Here is a 25,045-nt window from a genome sequence, read left to right as displayed (position 1 = left end):
ACTAAGACTGATATCATTTCCAGACGGGTGGATAGGAACTTGTAATTGAGGGCTTACTAAGCATTGCTGTGTGTGTGCACGTACAGTACGTTCATGTGAGAGTTAGTGATGATTCATCAAGAAAATGAATTTTACATGCATACAACAACTGAGCTACAGAGGAACACATGGCAGGGTTTTCAGCGCTTATTTCCAAATGACCTAGTTCTTCTGCCTCTCTCTCTGACCATCGTGGACCACAGACGCTGGCCTACTGCTAGTTCCACCACTGTAGTCACTCACTCACAGGGTTATAGGAATAACAACTTCCCTCTAATCACAGATCTTGGATCAGTCTGCCCTTCCCAATCCAAACCTCTACCATTACGAGGCTAAAAACAAAACTTTACAATGTAGCTCATTCAGCTAACGATTTTTACTGCAACAATGTAGTATATTTTACAATTGTTCTGTGATCATACCTGAAGAAAATGATTGGCGTTGACATTAGAAAGATAATCTAGATAATCGTAGGATTAGGGTGACAATAACTAAATTTTAACTTGATGATCAAAATGATTATTTAGATTTTCACTTCCTAAAACAGAGCAGCTAACCCTCTTTGTTTAGCGTGAGGACATTTGGCCCATAGAAATAAAATCTATAGAACGGGCCTCCCCATTCAAAGCAATAAAGGCATAATGGGTGGATTCTATTTCTATGGTTAGCCTACATGTTTGTCATAAGGCATCGTAAGGCATTGTGTGTGTGTGCGTGTGTGTGTGTGTGTGTGTGTGTGTGTGTGTGTGTGTGTGTGTGTGTGTGTGTGTGTGTGTGTGTGTGTGTGTGTGTGTGTGTGTCTGTGTGTCTGTGTGTGTGTGTGTGTGTGTGTGTGTGTGTGTGTGTGTGTGTGTGTGTGTGTGTGTGTGTGTGTGTGTGTGGTTCTGTGTGTGTGTGTTTCTGTGTGTGTGTGGTTCTGTGTGTGTGTGTTTCTGTGTGTGTGTGTGTGTGTGTGTGTGTGTGTGTGTGTGTGTGTGTGTGTGTGTGTGTGTGTTCTTTCTTTCTTTTCAGAACTGGCCACTAGGGGCAACAGTGAGTGCTATTGCCATCAAGTTGGCTTGCTAAAGCAGATGGGCATAATCCCATGACTCCAGATCCAACGGTTGCATGTTCAATTCCAGTGATAGACCCTCAGTTATATATTTTTTTACCCTATCCCTATCCCAATGCCTAGAGTTAATGTTTTAACCCTTCTCCAAACCTTTACTCTTAACCATTACCCTTCGAAATATGACTTTTGGAGAAACGGAACGATGCTGAGCAGGAGTAGTCAGGGTGTCAAAAACACTTTGAAATGTGATGTTTGGAGAAACATGGATAAACGTCATAATCTGAAGTCAAATTGGTAAAACAACGAGATCTTGTACACACACACTTACACAAAATGGTCTATCCATACTGGAATTCAAAACTCATTATACCATGTGATTGTTGAATACTCGTTTCTGATTGACTTGAAGGGCATTCTAGAGTGTGCATTATTTCCCAACGGTATATCTGCACGGTAGAATTCAATGGCTATAGTTCATTCTTACATGTTCTATGTTTGAGCAAAAGTTGAATTGAAAACATTATTGGCATTGTTGAATTGGATTTTCATAAAAGCAAGCTAGGACAGATGGTATGGTTAGTTAAACTAGGAAGTCTGTTTGTTTGGTTACCAAGGCAACTACTGTAGCTATCTAGTAAACTGTCGAGCTACTTCAATAGATGTTGAACACAATTCTACCGGCAAATGTGTTAAATTATAGCCATGGTATGAAAGAGATAATCACCTCCGGGCTCTATAAGTTCTCTGGAAAATAATGCAACTTCATGGAAGGATAGTACCACTCCGCTAGTTGTACTTTTGACTCATCTATCCATAGAACATTCTTCCAAGATTCTTGATGATCATCCAGCAGCTTCCAGGTGCTTTTTTGGCAAACTTGAGTCAACTTTTTGGATGAGATGGGTCCCATTATGTCTGGCGAAAACCAAACACTGCATTCCACAGTAATAATCTCATACCAGCGGTCAAGCATGGTGGTGGTAGTGTGATGGTTTGGGGATGCTTTTCTGCCTCAGAACCTGGACGACTTGCCTTAATAGAAGGAACCATGAATTCTGCTCTGTATCAGAGAATTCTACAGGAGAATGTCAGGCCATGTGTCTGTGAGCTGAAGCTGAAGTGCAGCTGGGTCATGCAGCAAGACAATGATTCAAAACACAATCAAGTCTACATGAAAATGGTTAAAAAACAACAAATTTGAAGTTTTGGAATGGCCTAGTCAAAGTCCAGACCTAATCCCAATTGAGATGTTGCAGCAGGACTTGAAACATGCAGCTCATACTTGGAAACTCACAAATGTCGCTGAGTTAAAGCAGTTCTGCATGCAAGAGTGGGCCAAAATTCCTCCACAGTGATGTGAGAGACTGATCAACAACTACAACAAGCATTTGGTTACAGTCATTGCATATAAAAGTGGCACAACCAGTTATTGTGTGTAAGGGGGAAATTACTTTTTCACACAGGAGAATTGGGTGTTGCATAAATTTGTTCATTAAATTTAAAAAAAATGTTTTTGTGTGGTAATTTGTAAACTCAGTTTCCCTTGATTTAATATTCGTTTTTGGTTGAAGATCTGATAATTCACTATAAAAAATATGCAAAATTGGAGAAAATCAGAAAGGGGCTAAATACTTGTTCAAACACTATGTGTCTGTGTTCTTTCTATGGAGGTGAAAGGAAGTTTAATAATTGGACAGGATATTAAGAATCAGTGGGAAGGTCATTGGAGCAAGCCAGGAACCCCTCAGTGAGGTTTACAAAAAAACGAGTGAGGAAGAAGGGGGAACAAATAGCAGTTGACATAACACACACACTGAATGACCAGGTATAGACCAGCATAGCCCCCTACCCTCCAGGTCCCAGGTATAAAGCTTTCCCATTCAAATCTAAGAGAGCAGCATCTCGTTTTGTGCCAACATCCATTAAGCTACTTAACTCTATTGAAGTTTGTATTTGTATTTGTATATATGTGGATATACCCTGGGATTACATAGAATGTGTCTAATCCTTTATACTGTAGCCTACATGTTTTTGTGTTCTATGTTGTTATATGTCTTGTTTGTACCATTCTTCACCATACATGAAGTTCCCTCCCAGGAAATAAGAGTTATTTGAATTGAATTAAATAACAACACATAAACAACACATAAATACAGTGCCTTCAGAAAGTATTCATACCCCTTGACTTAATCCACATATTGTTATGTTATAGCCTGAATTCAAAATGTATAATATTTTTTTACACACAATACTCTATAATGACAAAGTGAAAACACGTGTTTCGATATTTTTTGCTAATTTCTTGAAAATGAAATACAGAAATATCTAATTTCCATGTTGTAAGTATTCACACCCCTGGGTCATTACTTTGTAGAAGCACCTTTGGCAGCGATTACAGCTCTGAGTCTTTTGGGGTATGTCTCTAAGAGGTTTGCACACCTGGATTGTACATTATTTGCCCATTGCTCTTTTTAAAAGTCTACAAGCTCTGTCAAGTTGATTGTTGATCATTGCTAGACAGCCATGTTCAAGTCTTGCCATAGATTTTCAAGACAATTTAAGTCAAAAATGTAACTAGGCCACTCAGGAACATTCAATGTTGTCTTGATAAGCAGCTGCAGTGTAGATTTGTGATTGTGATTTGGGTTATTGTCCTGCTGAAAGATGAATTTGTCTTCCAGTGTCTGTTGGAAAGCAGACTGAACTAGGTTTTTCTCTAGGGTTGCGCCTGTTCGTATAGCTGTATTCCATTTTTTTTATCCCAGAAAAACTCCCTATTCCTTTCCGATGACAAGCATACCTATAACATGATGCAGCCACCACCATGCTTGAAAATTCCATGCTTGAGTGGTATTCAGTGAAGTGTCGTTTTTGATTTTCCCAAAACATAACACTTTTTATTTAGAACAAAGTTAACGCACTGTAAGCGCGTACAAATTCTCTAAACACAAATGTAATTTGATACATTCACACTAATATGTGATACATAACACACATACACTTGTTGTTCAGTGTGAACTCACACTATCTAATGAAATACATACTGGTACACACAAATTGTTCAGTACATGCACGTTCTAAAACTCAGTGTTTAATTAACATCCCTTCTCTACACTCACACACACACACACACACACACACACACACACACACACACACACACACACACACACACACACTGCGCATCAGAAAACATACCCTATTTAATTAAACACACATAGGCATTGAGTGTGTGTTTTGCAAAGGCAGAGAGTGATGTGTTTCAGAGGGAGCGATGTCATCTACTTGTTGTATACACACTGCATATTATAAATCACAAACTATATAATTGAACACAAACACGCAGAGATGCAGTGTGTATCTTGCTAAAACCCATAGAGCAGTAGTTGCTGTCTCTCCCTACTCCAGCTCACTAGGCCCCTGAGGTGACCACATATTTATCTGGTGAGTAAGGAATGCGGTTACATGCCATAGACATTAGCTATGACGGAGCACTGGCTCCACAAGAGAGGGAGGGAGTGAGGGAGGAAGAGTGGGAGGTAGGAGGGGAGAGGGGGAGGGCAGGGTCAGAGTCTGAGCTCACGGCAAGTGAGCTCATTCACCCTCCGGGCGAGCGAGCGAGGAGAGAGAGAACAACTACGTCATCCTCTACACAGAGGAGCGGGAGGGAGAGAGAGAGGGAAGCAGAGGGAGGGAGGGGGAGAAGTGTGAGCGAATGAGAGACGGGGAGAGCGAAACAGCACAACAATAGGGTACTGCTCTTCTGCCTGTGGGCTCACACACACGGAGAGAAGGCACGGAGAGACACTCAGTAGCAGCTACAGACAGACAGACAGACATGTACACTCTTTCCTCTTTCTTCTCTCCATAGTTCTTCCTTTCATTATTCCTCAAAATACTGCTGGACCTCTATGGCTTTGGTAGATATTATAGGAAAAATATGATTCTTGGTGGATTTGAACTGAATGAGTTCTAGAACTGACTTGTGGAACTTGTGGGCAGTACATCTACAGATGTTTGGGAGTAGTTTACTTTCTGGAAGTGGGTTCCGTCCGTTCTCTTGAGTTCGGGACTAAGGTTCCTTCCCTCCTTGGACTTTGGGATCTGAGTTTGGACTTGGACTTGGTCAACACCAGTGGGAGTAGTGACAGCTGGGACTTTGTAGTGTGGAATTTTAGACCGGACCGGCTTTCCCTCTGAAGTTTTTCGGAACAAGTGATTTGTTTGTTTAGCCGTTCTGCTAACTTTTTCCTGTTGGACTCCATTGGTCTGGACGGCAGTCAGTGTGTTCCAGATCTGAGTGCACTAGAACGCGTGTATGTTGAGCGTGTTGAGGGTGATGCCTCTGGACGTGGTCATAGCCCCGGCTGAGGACTGTTTCTGGCCTGTCCTGCAGGAGTCAGACAGGAGGCTGAAGATCAGAGTCCGCAGGACCAAGGAGGGGAGGGCGCTACGAGGTGTGTACTGACCCAATCTGGGGAGGACTGTCAGTAGGTTAGAAAGAGATGACAGAGAAAGGGAGAGAGAGAGCTCAGCGCTGCAGTACACTGTAAAACATTTCCTGTATAATTGACAGTAAGTTACGGCAGCAATTGGCCAGTGAGTAGAGATACTGTAATCCATTTTACGGTACCAATTGTTTTACTGTAATCTAATTTACAGTATTCACGGTAACTTAATGCCAGAGCAATGAAACACAGTACAATACAGTAAAAGTGAGTATTAAACAGTACACATTGTTGTCTACAGTATGTTACTGTAGTTATAAGGGATTATAGCAAGCAGCATGGCTGTAGGCAGTTTGAATTGATGAATAATCTATGTTATTTATCGCTTGCACATCTAGAGGCCATAGGTAAATATGGACATAGGTAAATATTCAACCATTAAAAGATACATTCTCTGCTACTTTTTTATTTTACCTTACACCTCTGACCTTTTCCCTACATACATTTAGGTGTTCGGGAACTACTGCCACATATCACTTACATTGGTACAGGACTCTCACTAACAGGTGCAACAAATATATCCTCTTACAAGGCAAGCCTTAAAATATGTTAATGAGCCAGCAATTCTTTCTCTGGACACATTAATTCTCAACAATGCACCATCATTTACAGCATGCTGCAGTAAATATATATAGCAAAACAGCATGATAGTACTTTATTGTTGAATTGTTCAAAAATAAAATCAGCAATTGCTAATAGTGAATATTTAATGATATATTACAATATGCCAACTGATATATGGTGTTTTCTATCATTTTGACTTTAAGCCTTAACAAAGGATTCTAAAATATCAATACTACCGGGCAGAACAGATCAAAAGGACATGGCTAGCCACTCAACCGTTAAAGGTCTGTGACTTGCTGCCACTTTGATCTGTTCCCTATATACGTTTAATTGGTAGGGAAACACTACTACATATCACTTAAATTGGTACAGGACTCTCATTAACAGGGGCAACATATATAGCCTCTTATAAGACATGCATCAAAATGTGTTAATGGGTGAGAAACAACAATACCATGCACTAGAGTTCAAAAGGTTTTTGAACTGTATTCTGAATTACAGTAAATCACTGGCAACAATTGGCCAGTAAGTTACTGTAGAGTTTCAGGACTAAGTTTGAAGAATTCCTAAAATACAATATATTACTGTATTCTGCGGGGGTACTCACGGGTACAACAAATAAAGCCTCTTACAAGGCACGGTTTAAAATATGTTAATGAGCCACAGAGTCTTTCCCTGCCCACAACAGTTTTTCACAATGCAACATAATTAATACTGTAAAACACATTTACAGTATTTTATTGTGCATTTTACAGTGTTTGACTGTTGAAATGACACGTCTTAGTGTGCTGTAAAACAAATGTATGGTATTTTACTGTGCATTCTACGGTAATCTACTGTATTCAGTTTATACAGTATCAGACTGTTGATTAATACAGTTACATGGTCCTCCCTAGTGGCGCAGTGGTCTAAGGCACTGCATCACAGTGCTAGCTGTGCCACTAGAGATCCTGGTTTGAGTCCAGGCTCTGTCACAGCCGGCCGCGACCGGGAGACCCATGATGCAGCGCACAATTGTCCGGGTTTGTGCTCACGCTCCCTCCACCTGTGGTCATTGACATGTAAAACTATCACAAAGGCCCATTTCTCCTGCCCTCTGTCGCTCTCTCTGGTTCTCCCACTCTATTTTCTCTTTCTCTCTCTTCTGCATCGGCAGTGTGTGAAGCCAGCTATGTTACACCTTTCACACAGCAGAAGATGAAGTGTTACATTTCCAAAATGTGTGTGGTGCACAGTGTGCATTGATATACTGTACAGTTTGTGTATTTACAACATAACGTGTGTTTGTATGTCTAGCTATATACACAGCAAATGATCCAGTGTTAAATCAACACTAGGACAGTGTCTATACAGGTCCACACTTTTCAGTGTTAAATCAACACTGGGACAGTGTCTATACAGGTCCACACTTTTCAGTGTTAAATTAACACTGTGCTTAGTGCTGACACTATTACACTTTGTTAGTGTTAGGTAATTTACACTTAGTGTTACACAATAACACCTCATATAGTATTTTTAACACAATGAAGTGTATATAGTTTGCACCAATGGTGTTATGCAATAACACCTCATATAGTCTTTTTAACCATTACGCAAAGCAGTCTATTGGGTTTAGGACGTTACAATAGTATTTTCACATCTTCATTGCAACATGCTCTTAAGTACTTCCAAAAACATCCAAACTGGTAACCAATATGCTGAAACTTTAGTTACATAATCATGGACCACTTAAACTGGTACAACACTTCCGCTCACGGGTAGATAAAAATAATGTGTTGAAAGTCACGCCCACTCTAAGCCACGCCTCAATATCATTCCCCACTGTGCCTTTCCTTTTCGTGTAAACCGTAGAGTTACTTTCCATTACTGTATTTATTAGTGACAGAGACATGGTTGTTTTAATTGTTCATGTTTGCTCCTGTAGATGAATGTTACCGTTAAAATTAACCTTTTATGACAATACATTACATATATCATAAGGCCTCACTTTTATGGCCAAGTTTTACCGTAACACAGTGATGTTAAGAACCTCCTGGTTTACAGGCCACATGAGGCCTGCAAGTCACATTTTGCTGGCTTGCAAAGTGATGTGTAGTTCCTTTTGGAATCCAGTCACAGTTAGAATATCCAACAGTTGGAATGTATATTCACAGGCAACCTGCTTTCAGAATGACTGTCAAAACCATTTCAGTAATGGGTGCAATACATCAAACTAACTGATTGGATTAGTTTAGAAAAATGTATGTTATTTATCTTTATATAGAATAAGATTAATCAGTCAATCAATGAACATGCAAAAACATAGATATTAAAAACAATCCTGAAAATCAACACTAGGTGACACTGGCCAATTTGCTGTGTGTGTAGATGTACTGTAGAGTGTGTATACTGCGTCAGAGTATAGTATGCATGTGTTTCAGTGCAGTGAGCTGGTTCAGTGCAGTGAGCCCAACACCTGGTCCTGTTCACACTGCACATTGCGTGCTCGTATGCATGTGTTCACATCACAGCTTCAAGGCAGATGGGCAGATTAGCCCAGAGAGAGACAAAAATCACACGTTTGTCGTTAACTGTTGAGAATAGAGGTGTTGTTAATGGTTCTTTTTAGATTGTGTTGCCCTCAGGCAAGCTGCCTAGCTGCTGCAGACCAGCCTCACTACTTACACTCAAACACACATAGTTAAATTATAATGCTACCATAACATATGGATCTAGATTAGCTAACACATGTATTGACATTGTCTTTTTCTTAAATATATTGATGTACATACAATTCTGTTTTTTAGCTGCCATGTATACTGAAATAAAACTCAACTCAACAAAAAAAATATGTTAGCCACATGCTAACGCTACCGTACTGACGTATAGATCTTTGTTAGCCACATGCTAAATCTACCGTCACATAAACATAGGCACAAACAGATACTGGTTGCCCTTCAATCCTCTATATTGCAATTGTGGTGTTCTTTGTAACATGCTGATCTAGTGGCTACCCTCAGGCCCCCTGCTGCTGTAGCAGACTCTTTGTGGAGCAGAGTGGAGTGGGGCATGTGTGCAATGATGTCATAGCGGTGGGGGAGACACATTGAAATGCTAATGTCCCCTACAGAGCACAGGGGACAGCTGGAGGGGCACAGAGGATGGTGTCATGTCTCTCCCATATGAACGATAGAAGAGAGGGATGGAGGGAGGGCAGTCATTCAGGCAAATCAATGCCCCCGGGATGGAGAAGAGAGGGAGAGTGTGCGTGTGTGTGTGCATGTGTGTGTTCCCCTCCATTAAGGCATATGCAGCTGAAAGCCTCACACACACACACACACACACACACACACACACACACACACACACACACACACACACACACACACACACACACACACACACACACACACACACACACACACACACACACACACACACACACACACACACAAACACACAGAGAGGGGTCTAGTATTGAGGGCCAGTCAATAGGACCAACAGCATAATGTTACAGACAGGCTCTCTCTCTCTCTCTCTCTCTCTCTCTGTTCAGTCAATATCTCAGTGATCTAAAGCCATACAAACAGACCTTGTATCATAACTCACCAATTCTGGTTAGAGCTTTGGGCCAGTAACCGCAAGGTTGCTGGATCGAATCCCCCAGCTGACAAGGTAAAAATCTGTCGTTCTGCCCCTGAACAAGGCAGTTAACCCATTGTTCCCTGGTAGCCCGTCATTGTAAATCAGAATTTGTTCTTAACTGACTTGCCTAGTTAAATAAAGGATCAATTCACCAGAAGACAGTGTTTGTAGTAATGGAGGATGTGATTTGTGTTGGTGAAAAAGCATTTCTGCTTTCCATGGCAACAAACAATCCATGTGTTTCTGTGTCGAGCAGGGATCATTTGTCCTCATGAACTTGCACAAGCTTTCCATTTCTTTCTACAATACATTGATATACACTTCTTGTAAATGTGTTTCTCTATGAAATTCATTCATATGTGGCGCATTTTTAGATTGTATTGATTTGTGTACATTACCCTACTTCTCCCCATTGAGTGCCCTGTGGAGGGAGAGAAGGAAAGATAAAAATGGGAGAGAGAGACCATTCGGTAAACGAGGGAGGGCCCGGCCGCTCCGAGAGAGGAGAGAACAAAACACATTATATAAGCTGCGGAGTGTTGGGACAGTGGAGATGGGATGTGGGGGGGAATAGGAAGTCTGTGCTGGCTGGTGGGCCCATTGTGACGCCCTCTTTCCAGTGAGTTGTTTACCATGCATAGACTGAAAGGTGGATGGCTACTCAACATCCAGGGTCAGTTTGGCTATTCAGTTCATAATGGTGAAGGTGAGACTGTGGGGAACGGGCAACTGGTCCAAGAACAGTTGTTTTGAAACTAAAAGGAGCAGGAGCTTCAAACGACAGGCTTTTTTTCAGTTTGAGCTGCACTTGCTTGACCTAATTGCAGGCGTTGGGTCACTTAGTTGGGTTGTTTTCTTGAAAAACTGCTGGGTTATTGTTGCTGGGTGCTGGGTTATAGACAGGTTGGTTGTTTAGCAAGAAAACCAACGCGTGCACAACTAGGTGGCATAACAGACGGGGTTGGCTTCGATTATTGACAATATGTAAGCTATATTTAGTCTCCAGTGTTTATTGAAAACATTAATACATTTCCACAATGAGGACTTGTTGCCTCTCAAATACATTGTTTAAAAAATATATATATATTTAACCTTTATTTAACTAGCCAAGTCAGTTAAAGAACCAATTCTTATTTACAATGACGGCCTACAGCGGCCAAACCCGGACGACGCTGGGCCAATTGTGCGCCACCCTATGGGACTCCCAATCACGCCGGTTGTCAGGGTCTGTAGTGACGCCTCAAGCACTGAGATGCAGTGCTTTAGACATTGTTACAATTATTGGTTTGCTAGCTAGCAAATTTGAGCCATATTAACATTAACATGAAATCATTCAAAACAAGACATGATATCAAGAACAAGATGAAAGGAGCTGAAACAAGCCACCTACGATTCCCCACATGGCAGCTTCTTGTTATTCTTGCCAGCAATCTGGCCATCCAGAATCACAACATCACACTGACTTCTGCCCCATGGAAGCGTGTGTATCGTTTTGGTGATTTGTCAGATAATCCATCTATCGGTGCTGTGAGATCTGTGAGATCAGAAGACGAGTTGTAGTTTAGTAGGGGCGTGGCATTCAGATAGTTATAGCCAACCTTGAGAATAAATGTCATTCCTGTTCATCTGTTCTGTTGCATAGTTATCACATGTTAAGGTTGAACATTAAATTCTGTAGCTTTAATGACGCTTATGGAAATGTATGAGTTCCCTAAAAACCCAAGTAAATTCCATTGTGGGGATATATTAAGTCATATACCCTACTAGACAATAAGGTATATAAATAATTGCATAAAAAAAAAATATATAGACTCTTTAACAAACTAATTTACATTTTCACATTACATTCTAAATAAGCAGTGTCAACAAATGTCGGCACATGCATCCAAACCAGCAAGTCTGTGGAGGTCTGCAGGGCTTCCATGTCGTTTGGAGGGGGTGAGCTTGGTGGAGTCCCGCGTTGAAAAGGGTCTCTGGCTCCCCCTGTACAGCAGCAATGTTCTTGGCAAGACCTCCCCTGCTGGCAGGCACAGGATACTGAGGGGGGGGGGCTTCCTTGCATTTGTCTCTAGTGGCAGTGGTCTTTGACTGTAGTGCCGGACACACGACAGCCACAGGTCGAGAGAGGCTCCTAGGTGGTTATCCAGGATATACCTATGCACCGGCTTGGCCAAGCAGTACAGACCAAACTTTGCAAGATGTTGGCGCGATGTAACCATTTGTGCCCAACCCTACACAGAGGTTTAACAAGATCCCATTTGAACACCGATACTCTGGTTTTCAAAGTAAAAAATGGATTGTGCCATTTGAGTGTGTGACCTCAAGACAACGCTGCATTTGTCCCCTCTGGCTGCCTGCGATGCCCCTTTCCATACCCCAACAACACAGCCTGGAGCCCAGTCCATGAGCAAGCCACAACGCACTGCTCCTACCACCAGGTGGTGCCAAGATCTGTCCCTCCATCAGCTTCTTTGCCTGGAGTGGGATCAAACGCCCATTCTCATACCCCAACAACAACGTGGAGCCCAGTCACCAAGCGTGCCACCTGTCACTTCTATCACCTCCTCTCCACTTTTCTGAACCTCAATCAACCTTTTGTGATTCGGGGATGTGCATGGGTGGAGGCCACAAGAATGGTCTGAAGAGACAGTAGGTTTGGGGTGTTTTCAGGGAAAGTGATATTGCTTAAAAAGGAAACTGTGTTAGGGGAGCTTGAGAGGAAGACTCTTGGTCTAGTCTCAGAGGAACCAACCTCCCAACCTGCCCTCCCAGCACACCAACTTCTGTAATTCCTGCCTCCATTTCCTCACCTGCAACTTCCACCGCATCAACAATAATGACCAACCCCTGCTCAGTTCTCACTACACCAGAGCCACCCTTGGGTGCCTTTTGAGTACACTTAGTGGCAATCTCTGTAGAGAAAAGCCTCATCACAGAGATTAAACTTTCTGCAGTTCCAGCAGTCCAAGGAATGGCCCAGTCCCCTGAACACCACTCGCTCTCCACACTTCCTAAATAAGTTGTAGGAAGCCCTGGTTCTCTCCCAACACCATTACAGAGGGCAGGTGTAAGCCCCCAAACCCTTATAGATCTGCTCTTTGTTGGATTGGAATTCGCCAGCTGCAATTCCAGATGGCTTCAGCATCTCTTACTTTTTTAGGTGCACCTGTCACTTTACAATTTCTATTCAGCCAAAAGCATGTGTCTTCCCCACTCACTGTTTCTTTGAACATTCTGATGACCACCACCTTAGTAGTGGCCTCCTCCGACAATTTCTCCACAGTGAACAGATCAAACTTAGCTTTTTTGTTTTCATACCTGGTCTAGAACTCTTTCAACAGAGCTGCTGCCTGGAAACTCACATCGAACCTATTTGCTAAAGGCAACCCAAGAATGCAGTTTATAACACCTGGATTAAATTTAAGGGTATTTTGCAAGAACTTTCTGGAGAAGTCCAATCTGAACAAATCCAGTAGTTTCCCATCTTTAAGTTTCAAGAGAAACCGCACACTGTGGTGCTTCCTCATGCCTGGCTTGGGGTCTGACATGATGCAGGCCCACTATGAATAACCAAATGTCTTAGAAGGTACAACGAGCTGAAAAGGGGTTAGGCTATACTAGGCTAAAAGGCTAGTAGGCTATGGCTAGCAGGATGAGGAGGCTAGCAGGCCGAGGTTCGCCATCTTGCAAGCTATCAACAAAGCTATCAACAAAGCTAACAAACTAAACTAAAGCAAACCAGCAAAACTAGCCGGCCAGCACGCTAAATCTAAAATAGATAATAGCTGACAAACAATTAACTATACTGAGGATACAGGAGAGCTAAGAACAGAGAAGGCTAGTAGGTGAGCAACCCAACGGTTAAGCTAGACAGCAATTAGCAAGCTAGCAGGCTAGAAAACTAACAAACAACACAACTAACAGCTGCCAACACTTAGATACCTTGACAAGAAAGCTAAAGCTGGCTAGACAAAAAGGAGAACAGGAAGAAAGGTTGACGCAAAGAGAGAGAACAGTAAGCTAACACAAGCTGAGGGGCAAGTTAGCCAACTGCTAACAGACTAGACTAGCCAGAAAGCTAATTAGCAAGCTAACCAGCCAAAAAGCCAACCCAGCTAAAAGTTAACAAACAATTTGCTATACCGGACCACCCTACACAACCATAAGCAACTAGAGCCAAAAACTGAGAAAGCTACCACAACTTAACAAGAACTAAACATACTAACAAAAGTAAAGACATAAGGAAAAGCAAAGACCCAGAGTGCCCCTGCCACACCTGGGCTCTCTCCTCCAACAGCCTGGTTTCAAAAAGACAAGAATCAATAACACAAAAGTAAATCTGAAGAATGTGTGTGTGTGTGTGTATATATATATATATATATATATATATATATATATATATATATATATATATATATATATATATATATATATATATATATAGGACATTTATTCTCATGGTTGGCCAATAACATCTAGCTGAAAGCCAAGTCCTTAATAAGCCACGCCTCCTAAAAAGAACCTAAGGATTACACTAAAAAAGACCCAGCTGCTAGGTCAACATAGCATGAAAGTAAAAAATACCAAACTGATGGTTAAATTAACCTGTTTGGTTAATCCCAACATGTTGGGTTATTCACGCAACCTACCTGGCTGTGTCAAAATAACCCAACGTGCTCTGTCCACTGTCTGTTTTTAGCCCATACATTTTTTTGGAGTGTTGGTTGCATCCCAAATGGCACCCTATTCCCTATGTAGTGCACTACTTTTGACCAGAACCCGATGGGCCCTGATCAATAGTAGTGCACTACATAGTGAATAGGGTGCCATTTTGGGACGTAGACCTGGTGTCTGACTGTGTTTGGTCATAAGACTAAAGGTGATCTCAGCGCTTACAGACAGTTGACTTTCTGATGTCATCTCATCAGATAGCTGGGCCCCAGTATGTGACAGGGTATTTTCAGTGATGTGTGTGTTTGGATTGAAATGGAGAGATGTGTCATCCGGTGCTTTTGGGGGATGTGAGTGCATGTCTCTCTGGGTACTTTCTGAGTGTGAGTGTCTATGCGTGCGTGTGTGTGTGTATGAGGGCACAATATATGTGCGTGCCCTTGGTGGATTTTTCCATAGTGACAGCACCCCGGGGACAATAGAAACAACAGTCAACCACATCATCCCACGTTTGTTGCCATAGCAACATTAACTCTGAAGGCCAGGTTACCAGCGACGGTGACGGGGAGATTGTGTGTTATCAGTGGTGACTAAGAACACAGCACAGGACCACTGTAAACTTTTGGACATCCCAGTGGTGTGTGTGATGATGGGTGTTGACCCAATGTTACTGAAACGCTATAGGCTTCAATAGACCCATGCAGGCACACAATCGTGACTCCTCATTTCTGCTCTCTGTACCTGAGGAGAGGAAGGGAGGTTCTCAGAATATCCCATGCTGACCCTGTCCTCTCAACAACTCTCCTGTAATGAAAAGGGACATGTAACTTAAGTGATGTGTTTTTTTCCTGTTTATGTAGCGGTGTAGTGTGTGAATAAAGACCTTTACATATGGAAGAAGGGTTTAGAATGAGGAATATATCATAGACTCCTGCTGAAACAAAGTGTGCTAATTGAGGAAAGAGGGACTCCCTTAGTAATAACAAGAGCCACTCTTTCTGTCTCTCTTTCACTCACTCACTCTCTTTCTTTCTTCATTTATTTATTTATTTATCTTTCTCTGCCTGTCTGCTGCATGTGGAGAGGTGATGTCATCTTTCTGCCGGATGCCATTAATAGCTGGATACGGGCAGGCCCTCCTCTCCTCTATCCTCTCTTCTCTTCTCCTCTCTCCTCCTCTCCTCCTTTCCTCTCTGATCCTCTGCTCTCTGGTCTTAAAGGGACAGGCACCAGATATAGCCATCTGTCTGTCTGCCTTTCTGTCTATCTGTGTGTGGGTCAGAATACACTCTGCTCTCGCTGACTCCACCACGACCCATATTCAGCCCAGCAGATATTGCTCTGCGTTCAGACCCGTAGGTTAAGCTGAGGTTACAGGGCCAGTTATATATTACTAGAAACTGAGGTTACAGGGCCAGTTATATATTACTAGAAACTGAGGTTACAGGGCCAGTTATATATTACTAGAAACTGAGGTTACAGGGCCAGTTATATATTACTAGAACCTGAGGTTACAGGGCCAGTTATATATTACTAGAAACTGAGGTTACAAGGCCAGTTATATATTACTAGAAACTGAGGTTACAGGGCCAGTTATATATTACTAGAAACTGAGGTTACAAGGCCAGTTATGTATTACTAGCAAAGTGCTTACTTACAGCTTTGTGTGTGTGGAGTTAAAGGGTGTTGTGTAGAAGCCTGGTGTGTGTTACACTTTTAGGCTATGTCATGTCATGTCCTGTGTGTGCTAGTTTAGCAGGGTGATGTCATGTCTTTGGGTGTGTATGTGTGTGTGTTTGGCAGTAGCCCAGAAAGGGTCAGGCAGGACTGAACCAAGATTAGGTTCTAATCCTTCTGCTGGGGCTCAGGGTTTCCTTGAAGCACTCCTTCCTCCCTCACTCACTCCTTCCCTCGCCTGGCGAGGTCATTCGCTCTCCCCTTCTCCTCCCATCCAGCCAGAAGTTAAACAACCGTGGTAATGCAGAGTAAGTGTGTGTTTTAGTCAGATTTTGAAAGGGAGTGTGAGCAAATGTGTATTATATATTTGTGTGCTGCTGTATGAATGTCTATGGTTAGTGTATGTACTGCACAGTTGTGTGTGTGCTGCGCATCTGGGTTTTATTTAAAAAATGAAACCTGTATTTAACTAGGCAAGTCAGCTCCCTTGCTCAGGAGCAGAACGACAGATTTTTATCTTGTCAGCTCAGGGATTTGATCTAGCAACCTTTTGGCTACTGGCCCAACACGCTAACCACTAGGCTACCTGCCGCCCCAGGTGGTAGTGTGTGTGTACTGCACGGTTGTCAGGGGGATGTTACTGGGCCTCTGTGCTGGCCCTGCACCTGTGGCCTCTCTCATTCCCCAGCCCTGACGCAATGCTCTGCTACAGGACATGAGCTCATGAAGGAAACAGAGCCACACACACACACACAGTCTTTAACACACACACAGACCAAAGTGGAGCCGTCTGCACTTAAAGGGCCAGCCACACACATTCCTCACCGCCCAGCAGCCAAACTATCTCCCAGAGTGCAGCAGAGAACGATTTCCTACTGAGCCGGGTGCAGAAACCCTAACCCACAATCGAGCTCCAACTGTTATGCATGTACACAGTTTGAACTGTTTCAGCCATGTTGTTGAAACACAAGTCTGTAGTGTAAGGGGATTCAGTCCACAGTCAGGGAGAGTAATAAAAAAAATAATAATAATAAAACATGATAATACTTTTTCTTTCACTTAAAAAATGTGGAGCAAGTTATGCAGATCAGTAGGAAAAATAATATAATTTTAATCCAGGCAGGAAAATGTTACAACTGTGCAAGGGGTGTGTAGACTTTCACTTGACAACAGGGAAAATGTAACGTCAAGCAGGTTTCTGTGTTGGAGTTGTGAGTTCTGTATGTGCATGAGCAGTAGCTCCCAAACGTTTGCTGATTTCGGAAATTGTATTTATTTCTCTGTCTCTCTCTTTTTCTCCTTTAGGGGGCTTTGCTGCGTTCTCCTCCTGTTTCCCCGGGCTGTGTGAGAGCAAGCCAGCTCTGCCTATGAGCATATCCCAACCCTGCCTACCTGTAGCTAACATAGGACCCACACGCATCCTACCGCACCTCTACCTGGGATCACAGAAAGACGTCCTCAACAAGGTGAGCCCGTAGCAGTCAAGGGGAAGTAGAGGGAATGTGAGAGGAAAGGAAGTACAATAAAGCATTAGCTTTGTTGTTGTTGCTCTCTGTTATTGCCTTTTCTAACAGTCCCCTGTCTGCATGTGTCTCTCTCTGTCTGTCTGTAGGACCTGATGTTTCAGAATGGAATCACGTACGTGCTGAATGCCAGTAACACCTGTCCCAAGCCTGACTTCATCAGCGAGAGCCACTTCATGCGGATCCCTGTCAATGACAACTACTGTGAGAAGCTACTGCCCTGGTTGGAGAAAACCAATGAATTCATCGGTAAGTCATGATTGTGTGTCTTTGCATGTGCAGAGAATATAATATATACCATTTAGAAGTGGCCTTTATCCAAAACGACTTACAGTCATGCTTAAATGTATAGGTGGTCCCAGGAATCAAACCCACTTTCTGGCGGTGCAAGCGCCATGACCTACCAACTGAGCTACAGAGGACCATGATTATGCACGTATATGCAGAATATGCACTAGTAGTAGTAACCTGAGCAGGAGCAGTGTATGTATGTCTGTGTATTGGGGCTCCTGAGTGGCTCAGCGGTCTAAGACACTGCATCTCAGTGCTAGAGGCATCACTAAAAACCCTGGTTTGATTCCAGGCTGTATCACAACCGATTAGGAGTCCCGTGGGGTGGCGCACAATTGGCCCAGCGTCGTCCGGGTTAGGGTTTGGCCAGGGTAGGCCGTCATTGTAAATAAGAATTGTTTCTTAACTGACTTGCCTAGTTAATTAAAGATGAAATAAAATAAAAGAATGTCATACAACATAGTGAAACAGGCCTCATATTCAGTATATCACAATATTGTAATGTATCACCCTCCTTGTTTTCACAAGTGGTACACTCCCAAAGCGAGGTTAATCGTGATGACGACGAGCCCCTGTGCTGAAGAGGTGGTTTGTTTTCTATGGGTGTTCCGTAGACGGGTTGGTTGTTTAGCAACAAAGCCGATGCGTGCAGAACTATGGTTCAAACAGACGGGTTTGGCTTAGATTGCTGCTAACATGTAAACTATATTTAGTCTCCAATATTTGTTGAAAACATAAATAGTTGCACAATGAGCACTTGTCTCTTAAATACACAGTTGTTGGTTAGCTTGCCAGCTAGCAAATTTGAGCCATATTAGCATAGACGTGTCAGTCAGTCATAACAGCTCAAATTAAGACATGGTATCAAGAACACGATCAAACGAGCTGAAACGAGACACTTACGTTTCACCACATGCCAGTTTCTTGTCATTGTTGCCAGCTGTCTGGCCATCCAGAAGCACAACACACTGCCTTCTGCCCCATTGAAGCGTGTGCATCATTTTCGTGACGTTGTCAGCGAACCCGTCTATTCTCCCGGGAGACTTTCTATTCTAACTAACACAAATTCGATGGGTGTTTCATTCTCCCAGAAGACTCTCTGTTCTAGCTAATCCTGTTCCTGGGTTTTGTGTACAGCCGTGTGTGTTCACACGTGTTTGTTCCCCCCTCCCACAGACAAAGCCAAGGTGTCAAACTGCAGAGTCATTGTGCACTGCCTGGCTGGAATCTCACGCTCGGCAACCATCGCCATCGCATACATCATGAAGACAATGGGCCTGTCATCGGATGATGCCTACAGGTACACTCTCTACCCGACGCTCCCCACCAGCTGAGCTTAAGTTGCAGCATCTTTAAAAAGTGGACTCAGTGTTTCAAGAAATGCTATACGCTCATCTGTACCCCCCAGTCTTGAGAAATGACATTCTTCTGGTTGCCAGAGGAACTAGTGTACAGTAGGAACTAGTTGTGTTGTCTGGAGATCCTAGGATCATCTTTTGTGTGGCAGTTAGTTCACACCAGTTCATTCGGGGGTAACCTGCTTCTTAAATACACGCAACCCACCGATGAATATTAGGTTTACACAGGAAGTAGCTTAGAAGAACTTTACAAAGTATTTGTTTTGCTTTACTTTGCATCTGGAGCCCCAACTCTAACTGGAACTAACATTTTGCCCTCTTATTTCCTCTTGACCAGGTTTGTGAAGGACCGACGGCCTTCAATATCGCCCAACTTTAACTTCCTGGGCCAGCTGCTGGAGTTTGAGAAGGGGCTGCGGCTCCTCCAGGCGCTGTCAGACGACAAGACCTCAGAGGGCAAAGGTCAATCCCAGGGCTCAGAGGTCAACGGGTTCAGCTCAGGGTCAGAAGTCAACGGTCACCATGACCCTTCATCAATAGAGCCCCAGACCCCACCAGAACCGAAGCTCCCCTCGCCGACTTCTCTCCAGCAGGGCTTCAACGGCCTCCACCTGTCGGCCGAGCGCATCCTGGACACTAACCGGCTGAAGCGATCCTTCTCCCTTGACATCAAGTCTGTCTACTCCCCCAGCAGCCCCCACTGCCTGCGCCTGGCAGCGCCCACACACTCCGAAGACGTGCCCAAGCTATGTAAGCTGGACAGCCCCCCTGTCACCGGTGTCTGCCCTCAGTTCTCCCCTGTCCCAGACAGCCCCAGCTCGGCCGAGTCACCTTTCCCTTCCCCGGGGTGCGGCGGCAGCATCGGAGGTCTCGACGTTGGGGGTCCCAGTTCTGGAGGTCCATCATCGTCCAGGCCCAGGAGGAAAGCCAAGCACGGCTCTGGATCTGGATCCACAACCAGTTCCCCGGTACACCCCCAGTCCCTGAGTCTGACTCTGGGACGCTCCCTGCCCGTTCACAAGAGCCCCAGCCTGGATGAGAGCCTGAAGGGCTCCATGCTTCTCTCTCTGCCCCCCAAAGAGTCCGGAACCATGTGGACCAAACACAGAGACACAGTACAGGCCACCACCCCAGTCACACCTGTCACCCCCACTGCCGACGCCCCCTGGTACTTCGGGGCTGAAGAGGTTGGGGAAGGAGGGATGGAACTAGGAGGAGACGTAGGAGGAGGGGTGGAACTAGGAGGAGGGGTAGAACTAGGAGGAGATGTAGGAGGAGGGGTGGAAGTGCGTTTCGGAAGCAGCTCTGCATATGTGGCGTTTGGTTGTAGCGAGGGGGTGCGGCTACGGGAGAAAGTGCAGCGGGACAAAAGGGCATCGTCGTCATCAGCGCCATTACAGAGGGACTCCTCAACGACCGTCGCCAACGGGACGGCCTCCAACAGCACCGAGAAGCAGTTCAAGCGGCGCAGCTGTCAGATGGAGTTTGAGGAGGGCATCTCCGAGACACGTTCCCGGGAGGAGCTGGAGAAGATGGGGAAGCAGTCCAGCTTCTCTGGCAGCATGGAGATCATCGAGGTGTCCTGACTAACCGCACTCCTGACCACAACTGGCCCACGCAGGGAGGAGGGGAAACGGACCTGAAGGAGGAGGGAGGACAGAGGGGGGAAATTTACCCTCCCCAAACAGACCGTGTTAAAGACTCAAACTCTGAGAAGACAGAAACATCAGAGAGATTCCGGGAGTCCCTTATCTAGCTAGTGTTCCTGGACTAGACATGGGGTTTAGCAGGCTGTTGATTTCCTAGGTTACATTTACAGTACTACCAACCAAAGCTCTGAAGAGAACAACTGCAGGGAAAGATGGAGAGCTATGGGGCACTGACACTGAACTATGAACTGTGAACTATTTCCTCTGTATGGTGTCAGTTAAAGAAAAACAGATCCAGGGGCAAATCTCAAACAACACCCATATAGTGCACTACTTTTGGCCAAAAGTCACCAAAAGTATAGTGCTATTTTTGTTATTGGGTGTCATTTGAGACATAGCTAAGTGCTTTCCTCCCAAAGACTTCAATCCCCAGCATGCCTCAGTCTGCCCCTCCCTTCATTTCAAAGACTTCAGCCCCAGAGAACCACAACCCCCAGCATGGCTCAGTCTGCCCCTCCCTTCATTACAAAGACTTAGAAAGAGCTCTGTACCCCAGAAACGCACCACAGCACAATGCAGAGAGAGACTATTCAGACTCTCCTAAGAGTCTATACCGGTGGTACTGCATCAAAACAATGACGAATCCTCCATGTTGGCGTGTCAGCCCATCATGGTTTACAAAGACTTTGCAGTTTAAGAGGACTCGTAGTGACTGATAAAGACTGGCATTGTATTTTCCCGCAATACTCGTCTGCTTCCTTGTTTCCCGTGTTTAACAGTGTGACGTGACTGTTGGGGCGGTGGGGAGGAGAGGAGTTAGGTCTAAGTTACACCCTCCCTGTAGTGGAGTTCAGTACTCGCATGTCTCACTCCACACCCCCCAAGTATACCCCACCCCAGCCTCTCGGAGCATGCTCCAGGGTGGCTGGCGACAGACAGACAAATACTATATATACTATATGAATATATATATAGCGATTTTAATGGACTTTTAATCAAAAACAAAAAATCTCAGTTCTGGTTGTAATTTATTTGATCTGTTCATTCTGGTAATGAGAAATAATAGAATGTTTTGTGGACTTTTTTCTTTTCCTTCGTTAATCTCAGTTTTTGTTGTATGGTATTTATGAAACACATACAACCACACACTCATGCACACACAAACTCATGCACACACACACTCATGCACACACACACTCATGCACACAAAACTACAAGCAAGCAATATGTGCTGTTCCTTGTTTGGAGGAAGAGCGATGTATTTTGGGTTTCATCTGACGTTGAAATGCACTTTTCTGTTCCTCTTCAAAAACGAGTATCCCATCCACTTCCTACGAGGGTACCAACATACTCTAACCCAGGGGTGGGAAAACTACAGCTCATTCAATCCGGCCCATGGGAGGTTTCAGTATAAACAACTAACACAATGGTGTTTAACGCAAATTATTTTGGGGGGTTTAAAAACTACTCTGGGCCACACTTGAATGTCTAAAACTAGATCAAATGTTTGTAGAAATTATAATAGACCTGTATATTTTCAAATAACTGCCCCTTTTCTGGCCCCGAAATTGATTTTGACAAACAAACCGGTTCCCAAATCTTCTGTGCTACCCTCAGTTGAATTTCTAAATCCTGATGTGGCCTTCAAGCCTAAATGTTTGCCCACCCCTGCTCTTACCTCTGGTGACATCACCAGATGTGTTGTATTGTGAAAAACAGTCCCTATGAGCATGAAAACGTTGAATTTACATTGAAAAGATGTTAAAAATACATATTTTTGGTTGAAAATATGTTAAATATGTATTTGTGGTTGAAAATACGTTGAAAATAGGTATTTTCAACATCTTATGTTCACCGAGATGACTCTTCAGTTGAGTGTAATTAAGATGTTATTTCTTGTGATTGTGGGCTCCTACAGTTAGTGCATCTCCTGGGAGATGGTTAATGTGTGTGAGTGAGAATGAAGAACTTTATTCAACCCAGTACTAAAGAGCAGAATTATTGTAGGAAGGACTATTGATTTCTCCAGGGCTCATGACAACAACTACCGGTATATGCAAGTAGATCCACACAGTTGACAATGTTAGAGACATCCACCTAACACACTGCTAACACACAACTCTGTTGGCTAGTTTCCAAATACACCCACCCACACACACACAGAACTGAACTGTGTTGGGATATGAGAGAAGCCCATAGCTGAAACAAATCCCCTCCGCACATACACACACAGACACTTATAGTCACACACATAGATATACCACCACCTTTCGTTTGTTCTCAGGGGATCTTTCAGTGAGCCAAGCCTCGCGCAGGGTACACAATTGCTTGCACATCAGCACAATGCATGTCACTCCCTCACTATCTCTATCAGTCTATCGCTCTCACTCTCTTATTTTCCAAAGGTTTGATTAAAAACAAAACAAAACGGAAGGGATGAAACTAGAAAGTGATTCAGAAGTGAATAAATGAATGCTATTGCTCTGCTGGTGCCAGATTGTCTATTTATTTATGATGTACGTATATGTGTTTTTTTCTTTTCCTTTGGTTAGCTTTTCTCTATTGTGACCTTTGACCTATACCTTTGTGCTGCTGTAAGGTCGGACCTGGATTTCCTGTGTTCAGTTTTCTGAGGCTTTCCTTCTAGTCTCTTACTTTTTAAAAGATGTCGTTATAATTATTTAAAAACATGTTAAGAGAAGATGCAGGCTGTCCCAATTGCTATAATTGTTGGTATTGATGTATTATTATTATTATTGTTGTTATGTTGTGTAAATAGCAAGGTATCTAAGAATATTGATGAATTTAGGTACATTTTTTAAGTAAAATCCTGATACCTTAGGCTGCTTGACGCAAAATACCTCAGGTTTTTCCTTCCTTGTACATGTTTTGTGAAAATGAGACAAAAATACAAAAATGACAAAATATGAACTGTTCTCTGTCTCTGTTTTGGTTTTAGGTGAGTCCGTCTTGGGCTGGTGGTCCACTTGGGATAATTGCAGGACAAAACAGCCATACAGGCTGGCATATGGATAAAAACCAAGCCATACAGCCTGGCATATGGATAAAAACCAAGCCATACAGGCTGGCATATGGATAAATACCAAGCCATACAGGCTGGCATATGGATAAAAACCAAGCCTGGCAAATGGATAAAAACCAAGCCATACAGCCTGGCATATGGATAAAAACCAAGCCATACAGCCTGGCATATGGATAAAAACCAAGCCTGGCATATGGATAAAAACCAAGCCATACAGCCTGGCATATGGATAAAAACCAAGCCATACAGCCTGGCATATGGATAAAAACCAAGCCATACAGCCTGGCATATGGATAAAACCAAGCCATACAGCCTGACATATAGATAAAAACCAAGCCATAAAGCCTGGAATATGGATAAATACCAAGCCATACAGCCTGGCATATGGATAAAAACCAAGCCATACAGCCTGACATATAGATAAAAACCAAGCCATACAGCCTGGTATATGGATAAAAACCAAGCCATACAGCCTGGCATATGGATAAAAACCAAGCCATACAGCCTGGCATATGGATAAAAACCAAGCCATACAGCCTGGCATATGGATAAAAACCAAGCGATAAAGCCTGGCATATGGATAAATACCAAGCCATACAGCCTGACATATAGATAAAAACCAAGCCATACAGCCTGGCATATGGATAAAAACCAAGCCATACAGCCTGGCATATGGATAAAAACCAAGCCATACAGCCTGGCATATGGATAAAAACCAAGCCATACAGCCTGGCATATGGATAAAAACCAAGCCATACAGCCTGGCATATGGATAAAACCAAGCCATACAGCCTGACATATAGATAAAAACCAAGCCATAAAGCCTGGAATATGGATAAATACCAAGCCATACAGCCTGGCATATGGATAAAAACCAAGCCATACAGCCTGGCATATGGATAAATACCAAGCCATACAGCCTGACATATAGATAAATACCAAGCCATACAGCCTGGCATATGGATAAAAACCAAGCCGTACAGCCTGGCATATGGATAAAAACCAAGCCATACAGTCTGGCATATGGATAAAAACCAAGCCATACAG

General features: G+C 43.5%; 1 protein-coding gene across 2 annotated transcripts in view; it reads left to right on the top strand.

Moving 5' to 3' along the window:
- Nucleotides 1–23,886, top strand: part of LOC129855017 (dual specificity protein phosphatase 8-like) — a 99,793-nt gene extending 75,907 nt beyond the window's left edge. Inside the window, exons 1-5 of one of the 2 annotated variants that reach the window (XM_055922253.1) lie at nucleotides 4,829–5,547; nucleotides 17,440–17,600; nucleotides 17,747–17,906; nucleotides 19,125–19,248; nucleotides 19,644–23,886. In XM_055922253.1, the coding sequence (XP_055778228.1) occupies nucleotides 5,409–5,547; nucleotides 17,440–17,600; nucleotides 17,747–17,906; nucleotides 19,125–19,248; nucleotides 19,644–20,892 (1,833 nt within the window). In that variant the 5' untranslated portion in view covers nucleotides 4,829–5,408 and the 3' untranslated portion in view covers nucleotides 20,893–23,886. Of the gene's footprint in view, nucleotides 1–4,828; nucleotides 5,548–17,439; nucleotides 17,601–17,746; nucleotides 17,907–19,124; nucleotides 19,249–19,643 lie in introns of those variants that run through there. The other variant, XM_055922252.1, reaches the window with a different exon arrangement.
- The last annotated feature ends 1,159 nt before the right edge of the window (nucleotides 23,887–25,045 follow it).

Source organism: Salvelinus fontinalis, chromosome 5 (assembly GCF_029448725.1).
Source record: "Salvelinus fontinalis isolate EN_2023a chromosome 5, ASM2944872v1, whole genome shotgun sequence".
Classification (NCBI taxonomy): domain Eukaryota; kingdom Metazoa; phylum Chordata; class Actinopteri; order Salmoniformes; family Salmonidae; genus Salvelinus; species Salvelinus fontinalis.
This window is presented reverse-complemented; position numbering and strand designations above follow the sequence as displayed.